A 22854-nucleotide genomic window follows, 5' to 3' on the forward strand; every position below is an offset into this window, starting at 1 on the left:
GAGTGTTAAAATACTGATCAATATTAAGAGCACGGCGTACATTGTCTGTGCCATCACTCGATTTTACAAACCCTGCCTGAACTGGGTTTATTATTTTTCGGAAGGATATTTTCCAATCTCCGAGCAAGTATCTGTGTAACAATTTTGTAGTTCACGTTGAGGAGGCTAATAGGCCTAAATGACGAACAATCTGAGGAGTTTTTATCTCCAGGAGGGGGGAATGCCTTCTTTTAAAATACCGTTAATGGCAGGCATAAAAATTGGGTGAATCTCAGGCCAGAATTTCATAAAAAACACTTTCCCGTTAGGCTGGATTGTGGCACAGACCTCTTCCGGCGTGAACTCAGCGTCTAAGTTAGAACAATCCTCCTCCACAATGGTAGGCAAAGGAATTTTGTTCAGATAGGAAGCGATAGCAGTGGTGTCAACCTTCTCTGCACTATACAGGGATTTATAAAAAATCCCGGAATGTGTTATTGACAATCACTGGATCACACACATCCCCGTTCTGTGTTCTTATCCTATTAATTGAGTGATCACTATATATATTGTTGGTAGGCAAGCAGGCGGCTGGACTTCATATTCATAATATTTATGTTTTGGATGTGACGAGTATGGTCCATATTAAGTTCAGTCTTAGCAGCCACTAGTGCCTTTAAGTTTGCTGGTGTGGGTGACTGCTTATGAATTTGCTCCAGCCTAATCACTTCCTTTTCAGGGTTTTTTCTGTTTTCCACTAAGGCTTTTTCTGATGAGAGCTATAGCAAATACGGTGTCCACGTAAAGTGGCTTTAGCTGCATCCCAGACTGTAGCAGGGGACACCGGAGAGCTTTTATTATCAGAATTGTGATAGATTGTTCCGGATAAAGGTGCAAAAAGAGTCGCTATTCAAAGAGCAAGATACTGAATTCCGAATTGCCCCTGGTGGAGTGGAAGTTAGTTTCCGTTTGAGCACTTAAGCTCAATGTGTGAATGCGGATGTAGTGTAGAAGCGCTTTGAGTGGTCGAAAAGTACAAGTAGAACGGCCACTAGATGTGCGTTTTCAGTCTTTTTAAAATAGATGGAGATCTATTCGAAACGCAGCTAAAACGCTGCAGTGGATGCAGATTATATTGGTTTTAAAACTAAAAACAGAGTAGTGTGGATGGGGCCTCAGACTCCTTAGGCTGGCAATACTGTACTCACCCCTTGTCGTGGAGGACTGAACAGTGGCATAAAAGCCCTGCATGGACTCATTTAGAGCCTCTCAGTGTTTTAGGTGCCCATTACGATGCTTTTTTTGTTTTACATCTTCAAACTTATTTAATTCTCCCGGTGTGAACTCCTTGTGTCATTTTTCTTTTCAGTTTCTCTGTCTCTAGTTGTCATATCCTCCAAATAGAAATGTTGAAGTCACTCATTGTTATAATTAGATGTTAGCTTGTTAAGGTGTTGCAATAAACTGTAAACTGAGGCTTTGAGTGCCGCTGCCCTGTTGCTATGGTTACTAATTTTAGATAATTATATTACCAGGACTCTCCCAGACCATGGTATAAGTGACGACAACTGAGGCATTTCTATTCACTGAATACAGACAATGAGGTGCAGCTGAAAGCTCAAAAGTATTAGTATGTGGACCTTTGGGCTTACATTATTTTCTTGCATGCACTGTTCTCAAAGGTCAAGAATGAACTTCCACGCTCAAATTTCCAGTCTTATTTGCACAATTGAAAGAAAACGCACATATTTGTCTGACTGTTGCATGGAAATACACTTTACAGCCAGCTCCAGGCTCCTGTGAGGCTTCCCAATCTGATATGTGTGGTCTGACAAAGCACTGACCCAAAAGGACCAACAGAGGCAACAGTCATACTGACTACAATACACTGCTGCCGTGGCGGGCTGGCTACACTGAGGCTTCATATGCACTGTGGACTCAAATTTAGTCCACTTTAATCACACACTCAAACTGATAAAACACATAACACAAAAGGGTTCCCCTTGAATAACCTACTTTACTTTAAAGGCTATAATAGCGGCACTCAATGGAAATTTTATGAAATAAGAGACACATTATGTGTCTATTATACATGATTTAATGATCGTCTAAAAAGCAGAGCATTTGTAAATCCATCACCAGTCCTTTGAAACTAATGAAATCAGGTTGCACAATTCAAAATTAAAGGAATAGGCCAACATTTTGGAAAATAAGCGTAGTCACTTTGTTGCAGAGGGTTAGATAAGACTATTGATACCACTCTGGTAAATCTGAAGCTACAGCCAGCAACCAGTAAGCTTAGCTAAAAAAAGCTGAAGCTCACTGATTAACCTGTTATATATCTCGTTTGTGTAATCCCTCCAAAAACCAAGTTGTACAAATGACATATTGTGGTTTTACGGGTGGTTATGTGCCAGACTATTTCTTAACCAGGAGCAGACAGAAAACTACCATACTAGGTCTCTGGGGTCCTCTGAGCAGGGCTTGTTGGTTGTTCCTCACCTCAGGCTTAAAACTAAAGGATAGCGTGAAAACTAAAAACTGTACCTCCTAAACTGTAGCACTCTCGCAATTGTCCATCTTTTCTTTGTGTCTGTATAAAACGTCACGCTTTCGTCTTTTATAGTGAAGCACGTTGTGATCGTCTGTTCGGCAAAGGTGCTATTTAAATAAACTTTAGCCTACTTATTTGACATAAGAACTGGTGTTGCCACCGCATTTAATTTAGTAATGCAAACATTTCTGCTCAAGGCATTTCAATATAACTAAACTTGCAACAGTTGTTGCAGCTGGCAGAAAAAATACACATATACGTGTTCCTGAAATGTACATTTAACCTGAAAATCATCCATAATTCTTTCCTATCCAAAATAAACCGTACAGTCACCACCCTTTCTAATCTCAACCACTACCATTTGTTTGTATGTGAGGACCAGCCAACTGTCTCTGATAACCTTAAAACAGTGCTGGCAGTGAAGAGTCACACCATTTTCATGCCAGGTCAGTGCTGTGTTTCACTGTGTGATGTTACTTGCTTAATAAATAGATTTTTTCAATACAAAGGCCAAAATCCTTAGAGCCATCAATGTGCCCATTACATAACACAGTCTGTGCTGCTCTCTCTCACCCCATGTGCTCCTGAGCAGATCTGTGTGGGTGCATGTGTGTCACGGTTGGCTGACCAAAACTAGCCTCATCTGGTCTAAAAGCCTTGGGGACCGAGCTGGCTGGTATCTCCATCATTAATGGAAACATCAGAGAGAGAGAGAGAACAGAGAGAGTGTGACAGCTGGCAGAGCATTGTGGGAAGGTACACTGTGTTCTGGGATATTCCACAAGTTGCTGACAAGCCTACAACTGAGTCAGTTAAAACTGCTCTGATTAATACTCCATCATTTTAGCATTTTTAGTTGCAGCACAGGCCATCACTGCTCAAACCTTATGGCCAGGCTCAGGCTCGGTGCTTTCTGACCTCCCTGTGCTGCCCGTGGCTCTCAGCTCGCAGTCAAAATAAACCTCAGTGTGTGTGTTCATGGTGCTGAAGGAACGTGTCACTGCTTACCAGCAGATGTGTTAAAATTGTAAAAACGTGCTTACCTTCTTAGGAGAATGCATGCGCCAGTAAACTGTATGTCAATCAACACAATGAGTAAAAACAGGCAGGGCTGAAAAAGCAGGACAGATAGTAGTAAAAAGGTGATAACCAGGAAATGGCTGAATAAGGAGCCCTCAACAGTCCTTGAATGCATAGAAATAGTCCAGGAAATCTACGTTTCGGAAAACTTTTTTTCACCCTGAGGCACGCCACAAAAAACGTGAAAAATACTTGATAAAGCGGAATTTTACTTGAATGTTAACTGATTATTTTGGAGAGCTTTGTTCTATTATTTTCTGTGCCGGGACTGATAGACTGGACTCTTAAAGGAGTAGAGGATGTCGCCCCCTTGGAAGTACTGACTTTGGCTGAGCTAAAGCCACAGATTATAAAAAACCTATGACCCTGAGGGACAACCATGGGAGACCCAGAGAGCCTTATACTTTGATGTACCCTTTATTATTTTCTTTCTTGTGCAATGTCAAGTGTTTTGTCTCACCTGTGAAGGCCCTGTCTATTTTATATATAGATCCTCGGGCAGAGGTCTGCTGTCTGTTCCAGAGTCTCGACTGAAAACTAAAGGGGACAGAGCGTTTGCTGTCAGGGCCCCGAGGCTCTGGAACAGCCTGCCCGAGGAAATCAGGTCAGCTGAGTCAGTGAACTCTTAAGTCCCTTCTTAAAACATACTTTTATAGGAGAGCCTTTCCCGATCTTATTTGACTTTATTTTATCCCTTTTATTTTATTCTATTTTACTTATTTTATATTTATCTTAAACGTGTATTTTAGTCTTTTCAATGTTTTCTTGCTTTTATCTTGTCTTGTTTTTGTATTATTGTCTTTTGGGTATTATTGTCTTTACACTTGTTAAAGCACTTTGTAACTTGTTTTTGAAAAGTGCTCTACAAATAAAGATTATTATTATTATTATTATTATTGTATGTTTTTTGTAAAAGATAATAATAAAAATACAGTTTGAGTTTTGAGTTGTTTAACACATCTAGATGTGAATACCAGGAAATGAAAGCTGAAATTCTGAACTCTTGTCTCATACTCATCCTTTGATCTTAAACCCAAATGTCTTCAGTGAACAACAAAAACAAAGGAATTAGCCTTACCGTTCCAGTACTTTTGGAGGGGACTGTATGTTTTATTAATGTGAGATATGTAACTCTGACGCTTTACGCTTCTGTGTCTGTTGGTGTTTTTGGAGGATTTTTACCATCAGGTTTGCTCTGGGCCAGGATGGTGACCACTTCCCCTTTAGGAATCTCCAACAGGAAGAGCACTGCTTCCTCTCTCACTACACCTTGAAAATCAACATTGTTCACCTTCAAGACACAAACAAAGGGTACAATAATTACCACTGTTTCAAAATGAGATGATTTATACAATGGTATTTTTCTGTAAACTCACCTTCAGGTTGAACTATGGCTTCTCTGAGCTTATTTTTGTTTATGAAATGGAAATAAGTTGTGTCTGGAATAGTTACCTTTAGGATTTGGTCTCCAATGCGTAGGCCCTCTTCCTCAGCAGGACTGCCCTCTTGAACACTAGCAATGAAGATGCCGACATCATTTCCTCCTGCGAGCCTCAGCCCAACGCTGTCTCCCTTTTGGAAATTCACCATTACTGTGTTGGGCCTGCCGGAAAATACATACTGCCATAAACAACATGGCCCAGATTTAAATATATGCATTTTCCATACAAATCTGGCCCTTGCAAATGTTAAATATTTGTAAGTCCAAAAGGAATGTGGAATCAGTCACACAGATATCACCTCCCAATTTTTTGTGTGATCTTGCATAAATGATGTGCTACTGAACCTGTTTGACAGGGCAGTATGTTTAACATCTGCACCGGAAAACCACTACAATGGCCTCAGCTCAGTTATTTCATTCATATAGCATACTCACAGGAAATCATGTATTTCCCTGACAACACCAATAAGTCCCACTAGGCTGAGATGCAAGAGTTGAAAAACAAACATGGATGCATCAGTTCAAATGAAGTCAACCTTTGATGTAACTGAACCCTCATTTAAAGCTGATATTTACTGTCATATATACAGTATCTAAACCTCACATTTTTATAAAAATTTTCATGTGACTGAAGAAATGACACTTTGCTACAATGTAAAGTAGTGAGTGCACAGCTTGTATAAATGCTCCGTATAGCACCCTTCTAGTCTTTTCAACCACTCAAAGTGCTTTTACACTACATCGGCATTCACCACATACACACTGGTGAAACACACAGCCTGACACAGGCAAACCGCTGGCAACAAAAGTGAGGACACCTCTATGTGAAAATGTCCAAATTGGGCCCACAGTGTCACTATTTTGTGTGGCCACCATTATTTCCGAGCACTGCCTTAACCCTCTTGGGCATGGAGTTCACCAGAGCTTCACAGGTGGCCACTGGAGTCCTCTTCCACTCCTTCATGATGACATCACGGAGCTGTGGTAAAATACATCACTTTTATTGTGGCCAGCCTAAGGCACACCTGTGCAGTCCCCATGCTGTCTGATCAGCATCTTGATATGCCACACCTGTGAGGTGGATGGATTATCTGGGCAAAGGAGAAGTGCTCACTGACACGGACTTGGACAGAATTGTGAACAATATTAAAGAAAACCACACTACAGGCCGATCCAACTTTGATGTAATGTCCTTAAAACAAGTCAAAATGAGGCTCAGTAGTGTGTGTGGCCTCCACGTGCCTGTATGACCTCCCTACAAAGCCTGGGCATGCTCCTGATGAGGTGGTGGATGGTCTCCTGAGGGATCTCCTCCCAGACCTGGACTAAAGCATCCGCCAACTCCTGGACAGTCTGTGGTGCAACGTGGCGTTGGTGGATGGAGCGAGACATGATGTCCCAGATGTGCTCCATTGGATTCAGGTCTGGGGAACGGGCGGGCCGGTCCATAGCATCAATGCCTTCCTCTTGCAGGAACTGCTGACACACTCCAGCCACATGAGGTCTAGCATTGTGTTGCATTAGGAGGAACCCAGGGCCAACAACACCAGCATATGGTCTCACAAGGGCTCTGAGGATCTCATCTCGGTACCTAATGGCAGTCAGGCTACCTCTGGCGAGCACATGGAGGGCTGTGCGGCCCCCCAAAGAAATGCCACCCCACACCATTACTGACCCACCGCCAAACCGGTCATGCTGGAGGATGTTGCAGGCAGCAGTACGTTCTCCACGGCGTCTCCAGACTCAGTGTGAACCTGCTTTCATCTGTGAAGAGCACAGGGCGCCAGTGGCGAATTTGCCAATCTTGGTGACGTCGGGCCCTCATACCACCCTCATGGAGTCTGTTTCTGACCGTTTGAGCAGACACATGCACATTTGTGGCCTGCTGGAGGTCATTTTGCAGGGCTCTGGCAGTGCTCCTCCTGCTCCTCCTTGCAAAAGGCGGAGGTAGTGGTCCTGCTGCCGGGTTGTTGCCCTCCTACGGCCTCCTCCACGTCTCCTGATGTACTGGCCTGTCTCCTGGTAGCGCCTCCATGCTCTGGACACTACGCTGACAGACACAGCAAACCTTCTTGCCACAACTCGCATTGATGTGCCATCCTGGATGAGCTGCACTACTTGAACCACTTGTGTGGGTTGTAGACTCCGTCTCATGCTACCACTAGAGTGAAAGCACCGCCAGCATTCAAAAGTGACCAAAACATCAGCCAGGAAGCATAGGAACTGAGAAGTGGTCTGTGGTCTCCACCTACAGAACCACTCCTTTATTGGGGGTGTCTTGCTAATTGCCTATAATTTCCACCTGTTGTCTATTCCATTTGCACAACAGCATGTGAAATTGATTGTCAATCAGTGTTGCTTCCTAAGTGGACAGTTTGATTTCACAGGAGTGTGACTGACTTGGAGTTACACTGTGTTGTTTAAGTGTTCCCTTTATTTTTTTGAGCAGTGTAGTTCTTTTGGACCTCAGTGCTCACAACCTGCCCATGGGCAGACTTGAAAGGTGGGCAGGGATCACTGATGGTTCAGGTCCTACTTATCTAACAGGTGTTTCTCTGTGACAATGGCCGGCTCAGTTTGATCCCATACATGCTGTATTTATGCTTCCCCTCGTTAACATCATCCACAAATACAATGTACAATTCAACTGTTACGCTCATGACACACAGCTCTGTATCCCGATCAACACTGCCACCCTTCACAAATGCCTTGCTGGATCAATGACTGGATGTCACACAACTTCCTACATCTAAATCTCCCTAAATCGGATGTCATTGGTCCCCCAGCTAATAGAACTCATATCATGGCAAACCTAGGGGAACTAGCAATTTATGCTAAGCTTGAGTCCAGATATCAGGACTTGTGTTTGGAGCCCCATGTAGAGAAAGTTGTTTTTATTTCAGCCAACAATCTAGAGAAAGTCATCCATGCCTTCATCTCCTCCAACCTTGACTACTGTAACGTCCTGTATACGTGTCTCAGTTAAAAATCACTTCATCACCTACAATTTGTCCAAAATGCTGCAGCTCAACTTATAACTCGCTGCAGAAAATGTGACCATATCTCCTCATTTGTAGCATCTCTGTGCTGGCTGTCTCCAAAGGAGACAGGGCCTTTGCTGTCAGGGCCCTTACACTCAGGAACAGTCCAGAGGAGATCAGGCTCTCAGAGTCTGTCCCTAACTTCATCTAATTTTTTCAAGCTCACTTCTACAAAAATGTCTCATGCGAATGTAACAGGTGACACTATATACTTGTGAATTTCACCAAAACGTCTTTATTATTTATTGTTAAATCCTTGTGTTTGGGACGCATGTGCGCGTGGTCGCTGTGGTGATGTTGCCATGGTGACCTGGGTGAGAGCACAGACGCTCCGGTCAGAGCTGACCCTGTTAGAGGAGAGCAACGTCTGTCTGACACATGATGCTCCCTGTCTTTTTTACTGTGAATGCAGATGTGAACGTGGAGTAAAAAGTGGCTGAAAAGCCGGAACTGTGCCTGTGTGTTTGATGCCAGACCTCAACGCAGACTACGTCGGCAGAGACACACACATGTATTTTATTTTTCCATTTGTTTATGTTTTATTTATTGATTATAAACCGCGCGATGTTTACTTTATTTTTCCTTTAATTTACATTGACTTGTTTTATATATTCTTCATTGCACACCACTGTGTGTGATACTAATTCTTATTTGACTTGTCTATGTTTTCTGTTACAAACTGCAAGTGCTTTGCCCTCCACACCACAAGGAGAAACCAACTGGTGGTTCAGTACCTGTGAGTACCTCCCACATTATAAACAGAGGGTTTGGCTGGACCGGACTTCCTTTTTTCTTCGTCTCCAAAAATTTTGCCTTTGCGGAAGAGCATGTAGATGTTTGTCATGTGTGTTTTGATGAACCTTCACTGTAAGTAGCAGTTTCTTTATATAAACTGATATTATTTCAATTGACATGAAGGTAAATAGTGTGATTATTAATCAAGCATTAATGGGGAAAGCAAACATAGTAAAAAGAATAACTCACCCGTATATTTTTTCATCTTCTGCACTTGGTCGGAGGAGAATCTTGGGTGTGGCTGTTGCAGCAACTGTATATAAGACAATCAAGAAGAGTGTTGTTAACATCTTACATGTTGCCAACAACATGTGAGGTCAGTATAAGTAAATGTATAATGAAGCTTTGGAAATTACCGAAGGATTCAAACCCACCCTTTTGCTGGAGAAAACAAATGTGTCCTGTGTATGGGTTTTGCTGGTCTCATTTAGATCACTGTTTTAGCTTGACAACCTGAAACTCTTTTCTTATCAAACTCATGTCAATCTGGTTTGAATTTGGGATTTACATCCATTCATTAAAAAATTCTTAGCTAGCATGATTGCCAAATCAATTTTATAAGATGAAAATAATGCAGACATTGTTCTTATAGTTTGTTCCCACTGCTCCCAAGTGGCCAACACATTCTGTCTGTTTTATAATATATTTAAAGAGTCTCAAAACTGCTGAACTACACACCATTGGGCAAAAATTTCTATACAAGATGTCTGTCTGATAGTGCTGTAGCTAAATTTAATGATGCGATTCCATCAGCTCTAAATTCATTATCTAGTCACAAAGTAACGGAGGACTCCTATGCTAGTTTCAGTCCCTCCCAAATCCATCATCTTGTTGATAGTGCTGCAGGCTCGCTGCGATTGACACTGGACTCTGTAGCCCCTCTAAAAAAGAAAATAATGAAACAAAGACGGTTAGCTCCATGGTATAATACTGAAACTCGCAAATTAAAGCAAATATCGCGGAAACTTGAGAGGAATTGGCGTTCCACCAAACTGGAAAATTCTCGTTTAATTTGGCAAGATAGTCTTAAAACTTATAGGAAGGCCCTCCGTAATGCCAGAGCAGCGTACTACTCGTCATTAATAGAGGAAAATAGGAACAACCCCAGGTTTCTTTTCAGCACTGTAGCCAGGCTGACAGAGAGTCACATCTCTATTGAGCCAAGTATTCCCATAGCTCTCAGTAGTTTCGACTTCATGAGCTTCTTTAATGATAAAATTCTAGCTATTAGAAACAAAATTCACCAAGACCTGCCCTCAACTGGCACCGACTTATCTCTAAACTCAGGAACCTTCGAAACAGCTGTAGAACCAGATACATGTTTAGACTGTTTTGCTTCCCTCAATCTTTACCAACTAACTTCAATAATTTCTTCATCTAAACCATCAACCTGCCTCTTAGACCCCATCCCGACTAGGCTGCTTAAAGATGTTTTACCCTTAGACAGCACTTCTATACAAAATATGATCAATTTATCTTTATCAACAGGCTATGTACTACAGTACTTTAAAGTAGCTGTAATTAAACCTCTTCTGAAAAAGCCCAAACTTGATCCGGATGTTTTAGCCAACTATAGACCTATATCTAACCTTCCATTTCTCTCTAAGGTTCTGGAGAAAGCAGTTGCTAAACAGCTGTGTGACTTTCTACAGAGCAATAGTTTATTTGAGGATTTTCAGTCAGGATTTAGAGCTCATCATAGCACAGAGACAGCACTGGTGAAAATTACTAACGACCTCCTTATTGCATCAGACAAAGGACTTGTCTCTGTACTGGTTTTATTAGATCTTAGTGCTGCATTTGATACCATTGACCATCAGATCCTATCGCAGAGACTGGAACATTTCATTGCCATAAAAGGAACCGCTCTAAGCTGGTTTAAGTCCTATTTATCAGATTGATTTCAGTTTGTACATGTTAACGATGAGTCCTCCATGCATGCCAAAGTTAGTCATGGAGTCACGGACCAATCCTCTTCACTTTATATATGCTTCCTTTAGGCAATATTAACAGGAAACATTCCGTAAACTTTCATTGTTATGCAGATGATACTCAGTTATATCTATCGATCAAACCAGATGAAACTCATCAGTTCGCTAAACTTCAAATGTGCCTTCAGGATGTTAAAATCTGGATGGCATGTATTTTTCCTATTGTGAAAAAGTCCGTTAAGACTCTTCAGCTGATCCAGAATGCTGCAGCACGTGTTCTGACAGGAACCAGGAAAAGAAATCATATTTCTCCTGTTTTAGCTTCTTTGCATTGGCTTCCAGTAAAATCCAGAATAGAATTTAAAATCATTCTTCTTACCTACAAAGCTCTTAATGGTCAGGCACCATCTTATCTTAAAGAGCTCATAGTACCTTACTACCCCTCCAGAGCACTGCGCTCCCAGAATGCAGGGTTACTTGTGGTTCCTAGAGTCTCCAAAAGTAGACTAGGAGCCAGAGCGTTCAGCTATCAAGCTCCTCTCCTGTGGAACCAGGTTCCAGTTTGGGTTCAGGAGGCAGACACCATCTCCACATTTAAGAGTAGGCTTAAGACTTTCCTCTTTGATAAAGCTTATAGTTAGGGCTGGCTCAGGTGAGTCCTGAACCATCCCTTAGTTATGCTGCTATAGGCCTAGACTGCCGGGGGATTTCCCATGATGCACTGGGCTCCTCTCTCCGCTACTTTCTCTCCCTCTGTATGCAACCTCATCCCATTATTGCATGTTACTAACACAACTTCTCCCCTTTCTGGTAGTCTTGTGCTTTCTCGTCCCTCTCCTCTCTCCTCCTATCACTTCCTGCAGGTTTTCTGGCTCTGGAGCTGTGGAGTCTGGATCTGTGGCTGCGGGTCACCTGCTGCCCCCGTGTTCCTGCTCGACACCCTCTGCTGCAACGACTATTGTTACTAGTCTTATTGTTATTATTGTTATTATAATCATTAACATTACGATTGTTACCATTAACACTACTATAAATATCTGTACCATTTTTCATTTAGTCTATAGCAACATCACCTTTACTGTCTGTACCTCTGTGTGTATATTGTGTAGGCTGCCTCCCCTCTCTCTCCTTCCATCCCTCTCTTTTTCTCTCTGTTCCTCTCCTGCCCTCTCTCTCTCCCCCTCTCCCTCTCCCCCTCTCCCTCTCTCCCTCTCTCTCCTTCACCCCAACTGGTTGAGGTAGATGGCCGCCCACCCTGAGCCATGGTTCTGCTCGAGGTTTCTGCCTCTTAAAAGGAAGTTTTTCCTTGCCTCTGTCGCCTAGTGCTGCTCTTGGTGGGAACTGTTGGGCTTCTGTAAATATCATCATAGAGTACGGTCTAGACCTGCTCTTTTATGAAAAGGGCTGTGAGATAACTGTTGTTGTGATTTGCCGCTATATAAATAAAATTGAATTGAATTGAAAACAAGGAGTTATCTTCTATTCAGTCCAGTAAGTTAGATGTTGGTGTGTTTCTGGACGTTGTTAATGTGAGGGCTATGACCCTGTCATGGTTGACTGACGTAGATGGTGTACTGAGTGATAACCTGGAGGCTCCTCAATGTGTGCTGTGTCTTTGTCCAGCTCAGCTGAGGCCTGGGGGTCTTCAGGTACTCTGAATGGGGAGGCCATGGCTGACATCTTGGCTGTCCTCATGGGTTCTTCCCTGTTACACATACACACACAATGTTGTCAGACACTTGAAATAACACGTTTTAGTGGACGTACTTTGTAACTTTGCACTTTGATGTAGCTTGCAATTAGTCACATAGACAAAAAAAAACCCTGGGAAAATAGGGCCTGGTTGAAAAAACAAAGTTACCCCTTAATCCACAATTCTACATAAATGAACTGGAAGTCAGCTGTGTAAGGTTTTGAAACTGTAATTGTCTTACTTCCAACTCATCCATCCAAGCCTCCATCCATCCTACCTGGGGTTGTCTCTTTCATTAGAAGAGTGGGAGGACAGGTCAGACTGGCGGGACCTCCTCTCCTCTGGGGGAGAATAGGAATGGTATGACTCCATCTCTGATATGTCTGACGGATAGCCAAACAGACAGACATCTCAGTTAGACACACAAGGCTCTTTCAAGCTAAATCCCCCTGTCCAAGCTGCCTGCCACCCGCCCCACCACCAGCACCACCAGCTGTAGAAAATGGCTACCTCAGGAAACCATAGCTAATTAGCGCCTGGGACAGAGTGAGGATGTTATTAAAGATCTTTTTGTGAATTGTGAGGACAAACTCTAGTGCCACAGCTCAGTACTAAAGATAAAAGCAGCTACTACTCCAACACACTGAACTGATAGTCCAGAAATCATCAGAATTGTTCAGATTTGTGGAAAAACTCTTTTTGTTTTTAGGGTATTTTCCTGCCTTCCAGGCAGCCATTAGTATGAGTGCACTTGATTATTAGCAATTGTTCTAATACACTTCAGAAATAATCCTTAAGATTTCAGTCTTTGTTGGTTTGACAACACCGGTTACGGATGGTAAAAGCATGTGCATTTTAATATTACATGGCCGGCAGTTCTGTTTGAAATAAAGACCACTATGGGCACCAAACAAGTCCTTAAGTACAGTTCTGGACAGTGAGGTGGTTTTAGCGTAGTGGCCATACTCAGATTTGCTTTGTTTAAAGCACATGACGCCTTATGGGACAGGGTGAGTAGCTCAGACATCTGGATGGAGCCTGGAGTGGAATCATAGCTCCTTTGCGTTGAAAGGGGCCACCTGGGGAAGTTTGGGCAACTGATTAGGATGCCTCCAAGATGCCTTTGTTGGGCAGAAGCAGAATATACTAGTGATGCCCTGGTGTAGCTGGAGGCCGTGGCTGGACTTAAGGAGGTCTGAACTGGCTTGCGGTCATTGCAACCAGATAACTGGTGAAAAAAGGACGGATGGCCAAAAGTTTTAGAACACCCCTCCGAATCATTGAATTCAAGCAAAGTCAAACAGCTAGGTATGCAGACTGCTTCTACAAACATTTACGAAAGAATAGTTTGCTCTCAGGAGCTCACTGAATTCAAGCGTGGTACCATGATAGGTTGCCACCTGTTCAATTTCCTCACTACTAAACATTCCACTGTCAACTGGTATTATAACAAAGTGCAAACCATTGGGAACAACAGAAACTAAGCCACAAAGTGGTAGAGAACACATAAAATCACAGAGCGGGGTCAGAGCATGCTGAGACGCACAGTCGCCAACTTTCTGCAGAGTCAATAGCTACAGGCCTCTAAACGTCGTGTGGCCTTTAGATTAGCTCAACAACAGTACGTAGAAAGCTTCATGGAATGGGTTTCCATGGCCAGGCAGCTGCATCAAAGCCTTTCATCACAAGTGTAATGCAAAGCGTCGGATGCAAAGGTGTAAAGCACACCAGCACTGGACACTAGAGCAGTGGAGACGTGTTCTCTGGAGTGACGAATCGCGCTTCTCTGACTGGCAATCCGATGGACGAGTCTGGGTTTGGCAGTTGCCAGGTACTTGTACTAAAGTTTGGTGGAAGGGGTGTTATGGTGTGGTGATGGGTTTTTTTTAGGGGTTGGGCTTGGCCCCTTAGTTCCAGTGAAAGGAACCGTGCTTCAGTATACCAAGACATTTAGGACAATTTCATGCTCCTAAATTTGTGGAAACACTTTGGGGATGGCCCCTTCCTGTTCCAACATGACTGAGCACAAGTGCACAAAGCAAGGTCCATAAAGACATGGATGAGGGAGTTTGGTGTGGAGAACTTGACTGGGCTGCAAAGAGTCCTGACCCCAACCCGACAGAGCACCTTTGGGATGAATTAGAATGCAGACTGCGAGCCAGGCCTTCTGGTCCAACATCTGTGCCTGACCTCACAAATGCACTTCTAGAAGAACGGTCAAAAATTCCCTTGAACACACTCCTAATCCTTGTGGACAGCCTTCCCAGATCTGCGGGAATGAGGGCAGCTCATGGGTATATCCATTTTTTTGAAGTATTTGGCTGCTTTTATCTTGTAGTGTGTCACTCAACACAGCGCTCCGAAGAAAGGGAGGGAGGCTGAAGATTTGAGCTTTATCAGAAGCCTGTACACCAAGAAACCACAAATCACAGCAAAATTTGAGGAATCAGGTGAGAGGATAAGCGAGAGATCCACACACAAGAAAGCAAATAAAAAAGTGCGACTAATCTGTCCCCCGAAAAACACGCCGTGACAAACCTCTTTAACAGCCAACAACTCTGTCACTTTGAACAGGATTGTTCCATCTCTTCATGGCTTTAAGCAGTCAGAGAAGTACGATCTAGCACATGTTAATTAGTCTGATTAGAGTTAAGCGTGATTTATACTTCTGCATCAAATCGACGGCATAGCCTATGCGTTGCCCCGTAGCCTACATCATAGCCTAACTACAAACTACTTTACCCCCATTCAAGTTAGCGGTGGGCTAAACTGGAAGTTAGCCTGCTTGGTCGGCAAAAGTCAACTCAGTGGACGCTGTAGTGCTACCGCCAACTAGCCTTTGGCAGAACAAAGGAGACACTGACGCACAAGTATAAATGCATGGCTACGCAGTTGGCTAAGCATGTAGACCTGACGCAGGAGTATAACTCACGCTTTAGAGCGACATTCTGCATCCAGGGCTTTAACCAGAAGTGATAAGAGGTTGAAGAGCAAATATAAGAAACTTTAAGAAAGAGAGAGGATGAAGGACAGACAGACAGAAAAAGAGAAATGTGATATGTGATGAACCTGGTGTTGGCCAAATATTGCTTCCTTGTCTATGAACTGTGACATGTAAGGCACACACACACACGCACACGCACAGACACGCGCACACACACACAGAACAAAACTATAAAGGCAACACTTTTGTTTTTGCCCCCATTCATCACGAGCTGAACTCAAAGATCTAAGACTTTCTCTATGGACACAAAAGGCCTATTTCTCTCAAATATTGTTCACAAATCTGTCAAAATCGGTGTCAGTGAGCACTTCTCCTTTGCCCAGATAATCCATCCACCCCACAGGTGTGGCATATCAAGATGCTGATCAGGGGCAAAAACAAAAGTTTTATAACCTTTATAATTTTGTTCAGAAACAATATCAGCTATTCAAATTTAGGTCACAGCACCAAAATTGGATGGTATGTTAATGTGAATGACTCACAAATAGAGACAATTCAAAGTTTTCTCTATGCCTGGCTCTTGAGGGAGGGCCTAAAGGTGCTTTCAGACCAAAAGCGAAGTGAGTGTTTGGGGCAGTGTGTTCACGTACAAAGTCATTGTACAGACAACTGCTTTTATTAAATTAGCTTTTTACTTTAGTTTTTGGGATTACAACGTTGATTTTTCTTCACTCAAGCTTCTCAGCAGCGAGCTTCCGTGCACATCCAGTTCCACTGGTGTTGTTAGGGTGGACACCCAGAGCTCTGCTGGACTACTACTTCATATTTATATAAAAACCGGACAAAACTGGATATTACTTGGAGAAAAGAAAGTGAGAAAGTTGACCTACCTGGTGAGTTCAGACAATATGTGTCTGTAACTTTATTCCAGCTATCGTTGTACTTTACTGTGACCAAGTTAGCATAGCATAGCCCTGATCGATCCGAACTCCATTCAGAAACAAACATTTGCTGACAGATCTGACAAAGCATGAATTCATATAACAAATCTGCATCATTTTGTAGTTATTTCAGCATCAGTTTGATCTGTTTATTGCTATTTAATCACAGCAAAATGTTTACTTTGCATTGAAACTCTGTGAATACTTTCCGGATGTACTGCATAGGAGCATATGGTAGCTAATGTTAGTAAATAAACAAAACAAAACAAAAGACTTCTCTGTTTGTGCTATTTGTAACGAATGTGTCTTTCCACCATTGTTAATTACAGGCAAGCATACAACTCAGCAAGCATGGAGGATTACACTCTCACACACACACACACACACACACACACACACACTTAATCTACTTATATTTCTGTCAACAATTAATTACAGTGACCCGCTCTGTGCAGTGAGATGTGTGGGGGCATTATATGAGATTGTCTGTGTAAAACAGAAAGACAGCAAGAGACCACAGGAGGAGATGGGAGTTCAGATATAGACAGACAACGGCGAGATGCTACACTGTTAGGACAGATCATTAATATGTTACACTGAAAAGTCAACAAACATCTTACCCACTTTATGAGCCACGCTTTGTCATGCAACATTCTGTATTCACAAAAATAAATAATCACCCTTTGTCTGCAACAGCATGATTCAATGTCTTAGAAAATAGAGCACTTTTGTTAAAAGGTTCACCAAGCTTTAATTGGTGGCTTGCAAGGTCAGCTAATAATCATATGATAATGCAGCCAATACACATCATTCATAAAAACAATCAAAACAGCTGCACTATCCATACACAAGATGGCAGTGTATGCTACAAACATGGGATTGTGAAGAGCTGCTCAGACCTGCCTAACTCACTGCGGCCCACTAGAGCACCACAACGGCAAGAGTGGTGTTGGACATTTATATTATATACGTACACAGTACAGTGCACTATAATCATGCAAGCTTTTGGTCTTATACTACAATTAATTTATAAAGCTAGAGGTGGAAATTTTCACCAATCTGGCAACACTGCAAACTCGTGTAGTAGCATTAGTTCGGATCATAGACTGTACATAATGATGGACACTGCACCTCCACTGCACAAAATGAAGCCAAAATATCAGCCAAAAAATAAAAAACTACCAAAAACCCCACAATATATCCCATAGCGGCGCTGCCATTCTGCGCTGGTGATGTCATTTCAAGCCAGAGTCTGCCGGCAGACAGCAGGTGTTCAGAGTGAAAGAAGAAAGATACGAGCCATACATACAAGATGAGCATAGAAAAGAAAACTAAACACTAATTTGTGTTTAACATTGAACCACACCTGCTCCGGTCTCACACAAAGTACGTGGGGCACCATTTCCAAACCACGCATCCAAATTTGAATGAAACTTCTCCATCTGGGAGGAACCTCAGGAAAAGAACATTCGAGCCGCATACTGCTTGGCTTTATGAGCAGCAAAAGCTCATCCACAGAACGACTTCTACAGCCTCCTCACACTAAGAAATAATAAAAGACTTCTTTTTTGCTACAGCAGAAATACTGTTCACCCATGCAACTGTAAAGCAAAAACATGGATTACAGTTGACTGATTCACGAGGCGAATAGAAGACATCAGCAAAGATGTTATGTGACCAGTTACTACAGTAATGTGTTGCCGGTGGACGAACACACAGATGTGACAGATGTTGCTCAGCTGAGTGCTTCCTTCCACTCCTTAGCCAGAAGAGATGAGGACATTCTGAATGCACTTCTGATGCTTTTGTTTGTTTCGACCTTTGATTAAAAAAAAAACTAAATTTAAAAAGTTTCAAAAATGCCATTTGCTCAAGTCTTGCAATTGCTGATGCCCCAAGGCACTTTCCTGTAGGGCTTTTTAAAAAAGTTTAGCTAAAGTTCAATATTCACTGCCAGTCTATTTTGGAGGGAATCAGCGTCAAGCAGCACAGAGCAGATGAACTGGGCAGGAAGTCAGACACAGAATGGCAGAGAGAATCTGGTCAATTTTCAAAATAAAACACCGTGTGCAGACTCCCCATCCTATATCAACAATAAACACAGTTAAAACAACAACAACAAAAAACAATTTAATTACGTAGCCTACTTAACCATGGTAGAAGCACAAAATCAAGGACAACTGAAAAAAATCTGAACAAGTCAGCAAAGTCAGGCAGGCTCTTATCCTGAAATGCTCCATGAGGGCTATGTAGCCATGCAGAGAGCAGAACAAACGGGCTCACAGAGAGGTGGTGTCTGAAGCAAATTTTCCCACTTTAAAACCACTAAAAAGTGATGTCTTTCTTTGTGTCAAGTCAACATTCTCAACCATGAACAAAGAAGAAAGTATAGGAAATGCATGCCTGCTTCCACTCATCCCTGTTTTTAAATAGGATTGTTTTGGCTGCATTACATATTACATACGTGTCATGGGGTGCCAAATTAGTAGGCACACTGGCTCAGTGGTCGGGGGCCTCCAGGTGTTTTGTGGTGAAAGTGATTGACAGTGTGCCTCTCATTGAAAAATAGTGAAGAGCACTGATCTGAAGCAGCATACAGACTTCTTCCACTGGGATTGTTCAACTTCTATGCTTAATGAATCACACAATTCAAAATACATAGTCATTAAAATGTGTTTATTCAGGAAAACGAATCATGTATTAAAAAGTTAAAAAGATTTAGAGCAGCAAAAAGACAAGTGCAAAAGGTGTGAAAGCTTTACAACTTAGTCAGGTTGTGTCACAGCCGTTTACAGCTTAGAGAAAGGCAACATATTGTTACACATTGCTGTGTCTTGGGTGGTCCTTCATCTAAAAGTATGACATATTATCTGGAAGAGAAAACACAGACAAAGATTGCACCTTTGAGCAATTACAGTTTCTAGTCAGATTTCAACACAAGGAGCTGGAGGTTTTTCCTAAAAGCATTTCAGCCCACAGTAAGGTCCTGATTAAACCCTGACCTGCTGGTAACCTCTCTTTTTGAGTGAGCAGCTGCAAGCACAAACTCAAGACTGCTTAGTTTTACATGTTATTTTCAGTGAATGCATTCATTTTGAACTTTTGTAAATGTAAACATGATTGAAATAATGCCCATAGACACTGTGGTATGGAGGTCATACATTAGTTATGACATTGATTTGATTAAATTTGGAAGAACATTTTTGACATCAATGGTCTCCGGAGATCTCAGCTAATGGAAGCAGTAGTACGAGGATAAGGAGAATCATTGGGGGCAACAGTGACAAACAAAATCCATGTCAATTCCCAGCAGTTCCAGACATCTTTCTGTGCTGGCCAAAAATTCCTGTGAGCGGATGTTAACCTGAACTTCCACGGCAATTTAACGTGCCGAAAAAAATCCCACTTTTCATGCAGCGACTACAAAAGTCCTTATGGTTTACCTAACCTGTTGGCTAGGCCATGCTTTCAGTGACTCACCGTCATTATCAGAGTCAGAGTCTGCGAGGGGGGGGATTCGCACAAGGATCTGGCGGCGGTCTCTGAGGACCACCAGCTGTAGCTTCCCTCTCGACTTCTCTATCAGTTTCCCGGCATCATGCAGAGACAGGTTCTCTGTCACTGTCCCATTGATCTGCACACGCACAGCACAAACAGATCTGTATAGAGCTTACATTTATATAATGTTGCTGTCAATTTGAAACATTTTGTGACACACAGTTTATTGTGTTATGTGTTTTATGTATAGTATCTCATAAAAGTGAGTCAGGGTAGCCCCAGGATTCTCCAAGTTAAATTTAGGACTTTGAAGAACTTTTTAATACCACCTAGGATGAAATTATTTACAAAGTTATATGAATTTAATAAAACATTTTATTAAAATACATTAATATTTAACACACTATAGCTTTTTGGGGACGTCCCTTTGTGTTGAAAAGTGGCGGGGACATAGGGGTTCAAATTAGCGGTGTGATGATACACTTAGCTCACATGCACGATTCACAATATTGGGTTCACAAGCCCAAGACAAGAAGATATTTTAACACTATTTTGATGAAATATTCAATGCTGAAATATATTTAAATGGGGGTCCCCTAGAAAATTTTGACATCACTTAACACTCCTGCATTCTGGAGACATTTTCTGCACCAATTTATGGTAGAATTGTCTTGATTTATATAAAGTGATTCAGGTGACAATTCAAACTTGTTTTTTTATTTTTTGCTTAAGGAACATTTTTTGGACATAGATATTTAGATTGCAGTGCATGTTTTCTTATTGTGCAAATAAACCTTTGTCAAAGCATTTTCATTTGTATTTTGACATTTCTTGCTGTAAGCCATTTTTCAGAACATAGTTTAAGAAATGCTTGTTAAAAAGTGATGGAGACATGTCCCCAGCGTCCCCTGTGTAAATGACACCTATGAAATGAATAAAATATTTGTGCAGTGTGATTTGTTACAATTAGTTACACCTTGGCTAGATAAGATATGTAATGTAATGTAGTATGCCAATGTAAATGGCAATTTCTTCAGTGATTAATCATCCTGTTCTGTTTTTCCATCTAAAGGCTGCTTGAAATATATTATTATATAGTACTGGCTTGAAAGCAGCGGGGACAAGGAGTTTGGCTGGTATCTTTAAAGTGCGTTAGCATGTTGGATGTTTCCGTTCACGTAACGTTACCCTACAACAGTGACACAACGCCGACACACAGCACGGTCCTCATCTCATACACAACTGTCTCTCCGTTGCTGTTGTAACATTCGCTGACCAGTAACCTGCAGGTCTTCCAGCTATACTGTTTCATCACTATGAGTTTCATAGTGTGACTGACTCGCACACCGATCCGCTTGTTGTGCCACCGTCCTCAGCCTCAACCGCCACTTGTCCGTGTCTCTGGCTTTCTGAACTTCAGACACTTGCCCATTCTGAGTCGACGAGCTAACGTTAGCTTGTTAGTAGCACGTCAGAGACGTTTTGTTTTCTTTATTAACAACTCGAGCTTGGATGGCAGAGCTCGTGCACCACGAACACTCCACAGTCCAGAGCATAAAGCTAAACACGGACGTTAACAGTAACGTTACCTGTACTGCCGTATAACATCAGAGTCACACCAAACGGAGTCAATTGTAAAGTCCCACTGAGGGCATTTATTTAATCCTATGAAAGAACAAGAAAAAATTTAAGATCTTTGTAAGTGAAATTTAATACTTTTAAGAACTTATTTAACTTTTTAAATACTTTTAAGACCCTGCGGGTACCCTGGTGAGTACACTCCTCATATTTTTGTAAATATTTTATTCTATCTTTTCATGTGACTGAAGAAATAACACTTTGCTACAATGTAAAGTGTGAGTGTACAGCTTGTATAAATCTGTAATCTATATCTATATCTAATCTATAAATCTGCTGTCCCCTCAAAATAACACATCACACAGCCATTGATGTCTAAACCGCTGGCAAGTAAGGACACCTCTAAGTGAAAATGTCCAAATTGGGCCCACAGTGTCACTATTTTGTGTGGCCACCATTATTTCACAGCACTGCCTTAACCCTCTTGGGCATGGAGTTCACCAGAGTGCTCAGTAGGGTTCAGGTCTGGAGACATGCTTGGCCAGTCCACCACCTTCGTGGTCGTCTTGGAGGTGTGTTTGGGGTCGTTTTCATGTTGGAATGCTGCCCTGCGGCCCAGTGTTTGAAGGGAGGGGATCCTGCTCTGCTTCAGTATGTCACAGTACATGTTGGCATTCATGGTTCCCTCAGTGAGCTGTAGCTCCCCAGTGCTGGCGGCCCCCATAGAGCCCCAGACCAGGACACTGTAGGCAAGACACACTTGTCTTTGTGCTCCTCACCTGGTTGCCGCCACACACGCTTGACACCATCTGAACCAAATAAGTTTATCTTAAGTAATCCATGTCCTCAGTCTGCTTGTCTTCAGCAAACTGTTTGCTTTCTTGTGCATCATATTTAGAAGAGGCTTCCTTCTGGGGGGCCTGTTCTGAGTGGAACCTGTCCTCTTGAACCGCTGTATGGCTGCAGCTCAGTTTCAGGGTCTTGGCGGTCTTCTTATAGCCTCAGCCATCTTTATGTAGAGCAACCATGTTGAGGGAGTGTGAGAGCGAGAACACCAAATTTAACACACCTGCTCCACATTCACACCTGAGACCTTGGAACACTAACGAGTCACATGACAGCGGGGAGGGAAAATGGCTAATTGGGCCCCATTTGGACATTTTCAAAAAATTTCTTTACATTATTTACAACAATGTGAGGGCTGTACTCCCTTTTATGAGATACTTAAATCATAGTTGTTGCCACCTGTTTTGGCCAGGAAAAACCTGAACACAATGAGGCTGTTTAGTTAGTTAAAAATTAAAAAGGTGTACTTTCACATAGGGCTGACCACAATTAGTCAAAGATTCGATGCTTTGCTGGGCGGAGCCTGATTTCAC

The 22854-nt window shown here is 42.3% G+C and overlaps 1 protein-coding gene across 2 annotated transcripts in view; it reads right to left on the reverse strand.

Annotated features, from left to right (window-relative positions):
• The window catches only part of LOC119891217 (tight junction protein ZO-2-like), a gene marked incomplete at its 3' end in the record, with an annotated part of 89066 nt that overhangs the window by 24275 nt on the left and 41937 nt on the right, over window positions 1-22854 (reverse strand). For both annotated transcript variants that reach the window (XM_038702595.1, XM_038702596.1), the window contains 6 exon segments: window positions 4796-4904; window positions 5066-5216; window positions 9080-9143; window positions 12408-12526; window positions 12792-12897; window positions 19880-20033. In XM_038702595.1, the coding sequence (XP_038558523.1) occupies window positions 4796-4904; window positions 5066-5216; window positions 9080-9143; window positions 12408-12526; window positions 12792-12897; window positions 19880-20033 (703 nt within the window).

Source organism: Micropterus salmoides, unplaced genomic scaffold, assembly GCF_014851395.1.
Source record: "Micropterus salmoides isolate LMB-PRFRI ecotype aquatic unplaced genomic scaffold, ASM1485139v1 Ms_hic_scaffold_7, whole genome shotgun sequence".
NCBI classification, from domain to species: domain Eukaryota; kingdom Metazoa; phylum Chordata; class Actinopteri; order Centrarchiformes; family Centrarchidae; genus Micropterus; species Micropterus salmoides.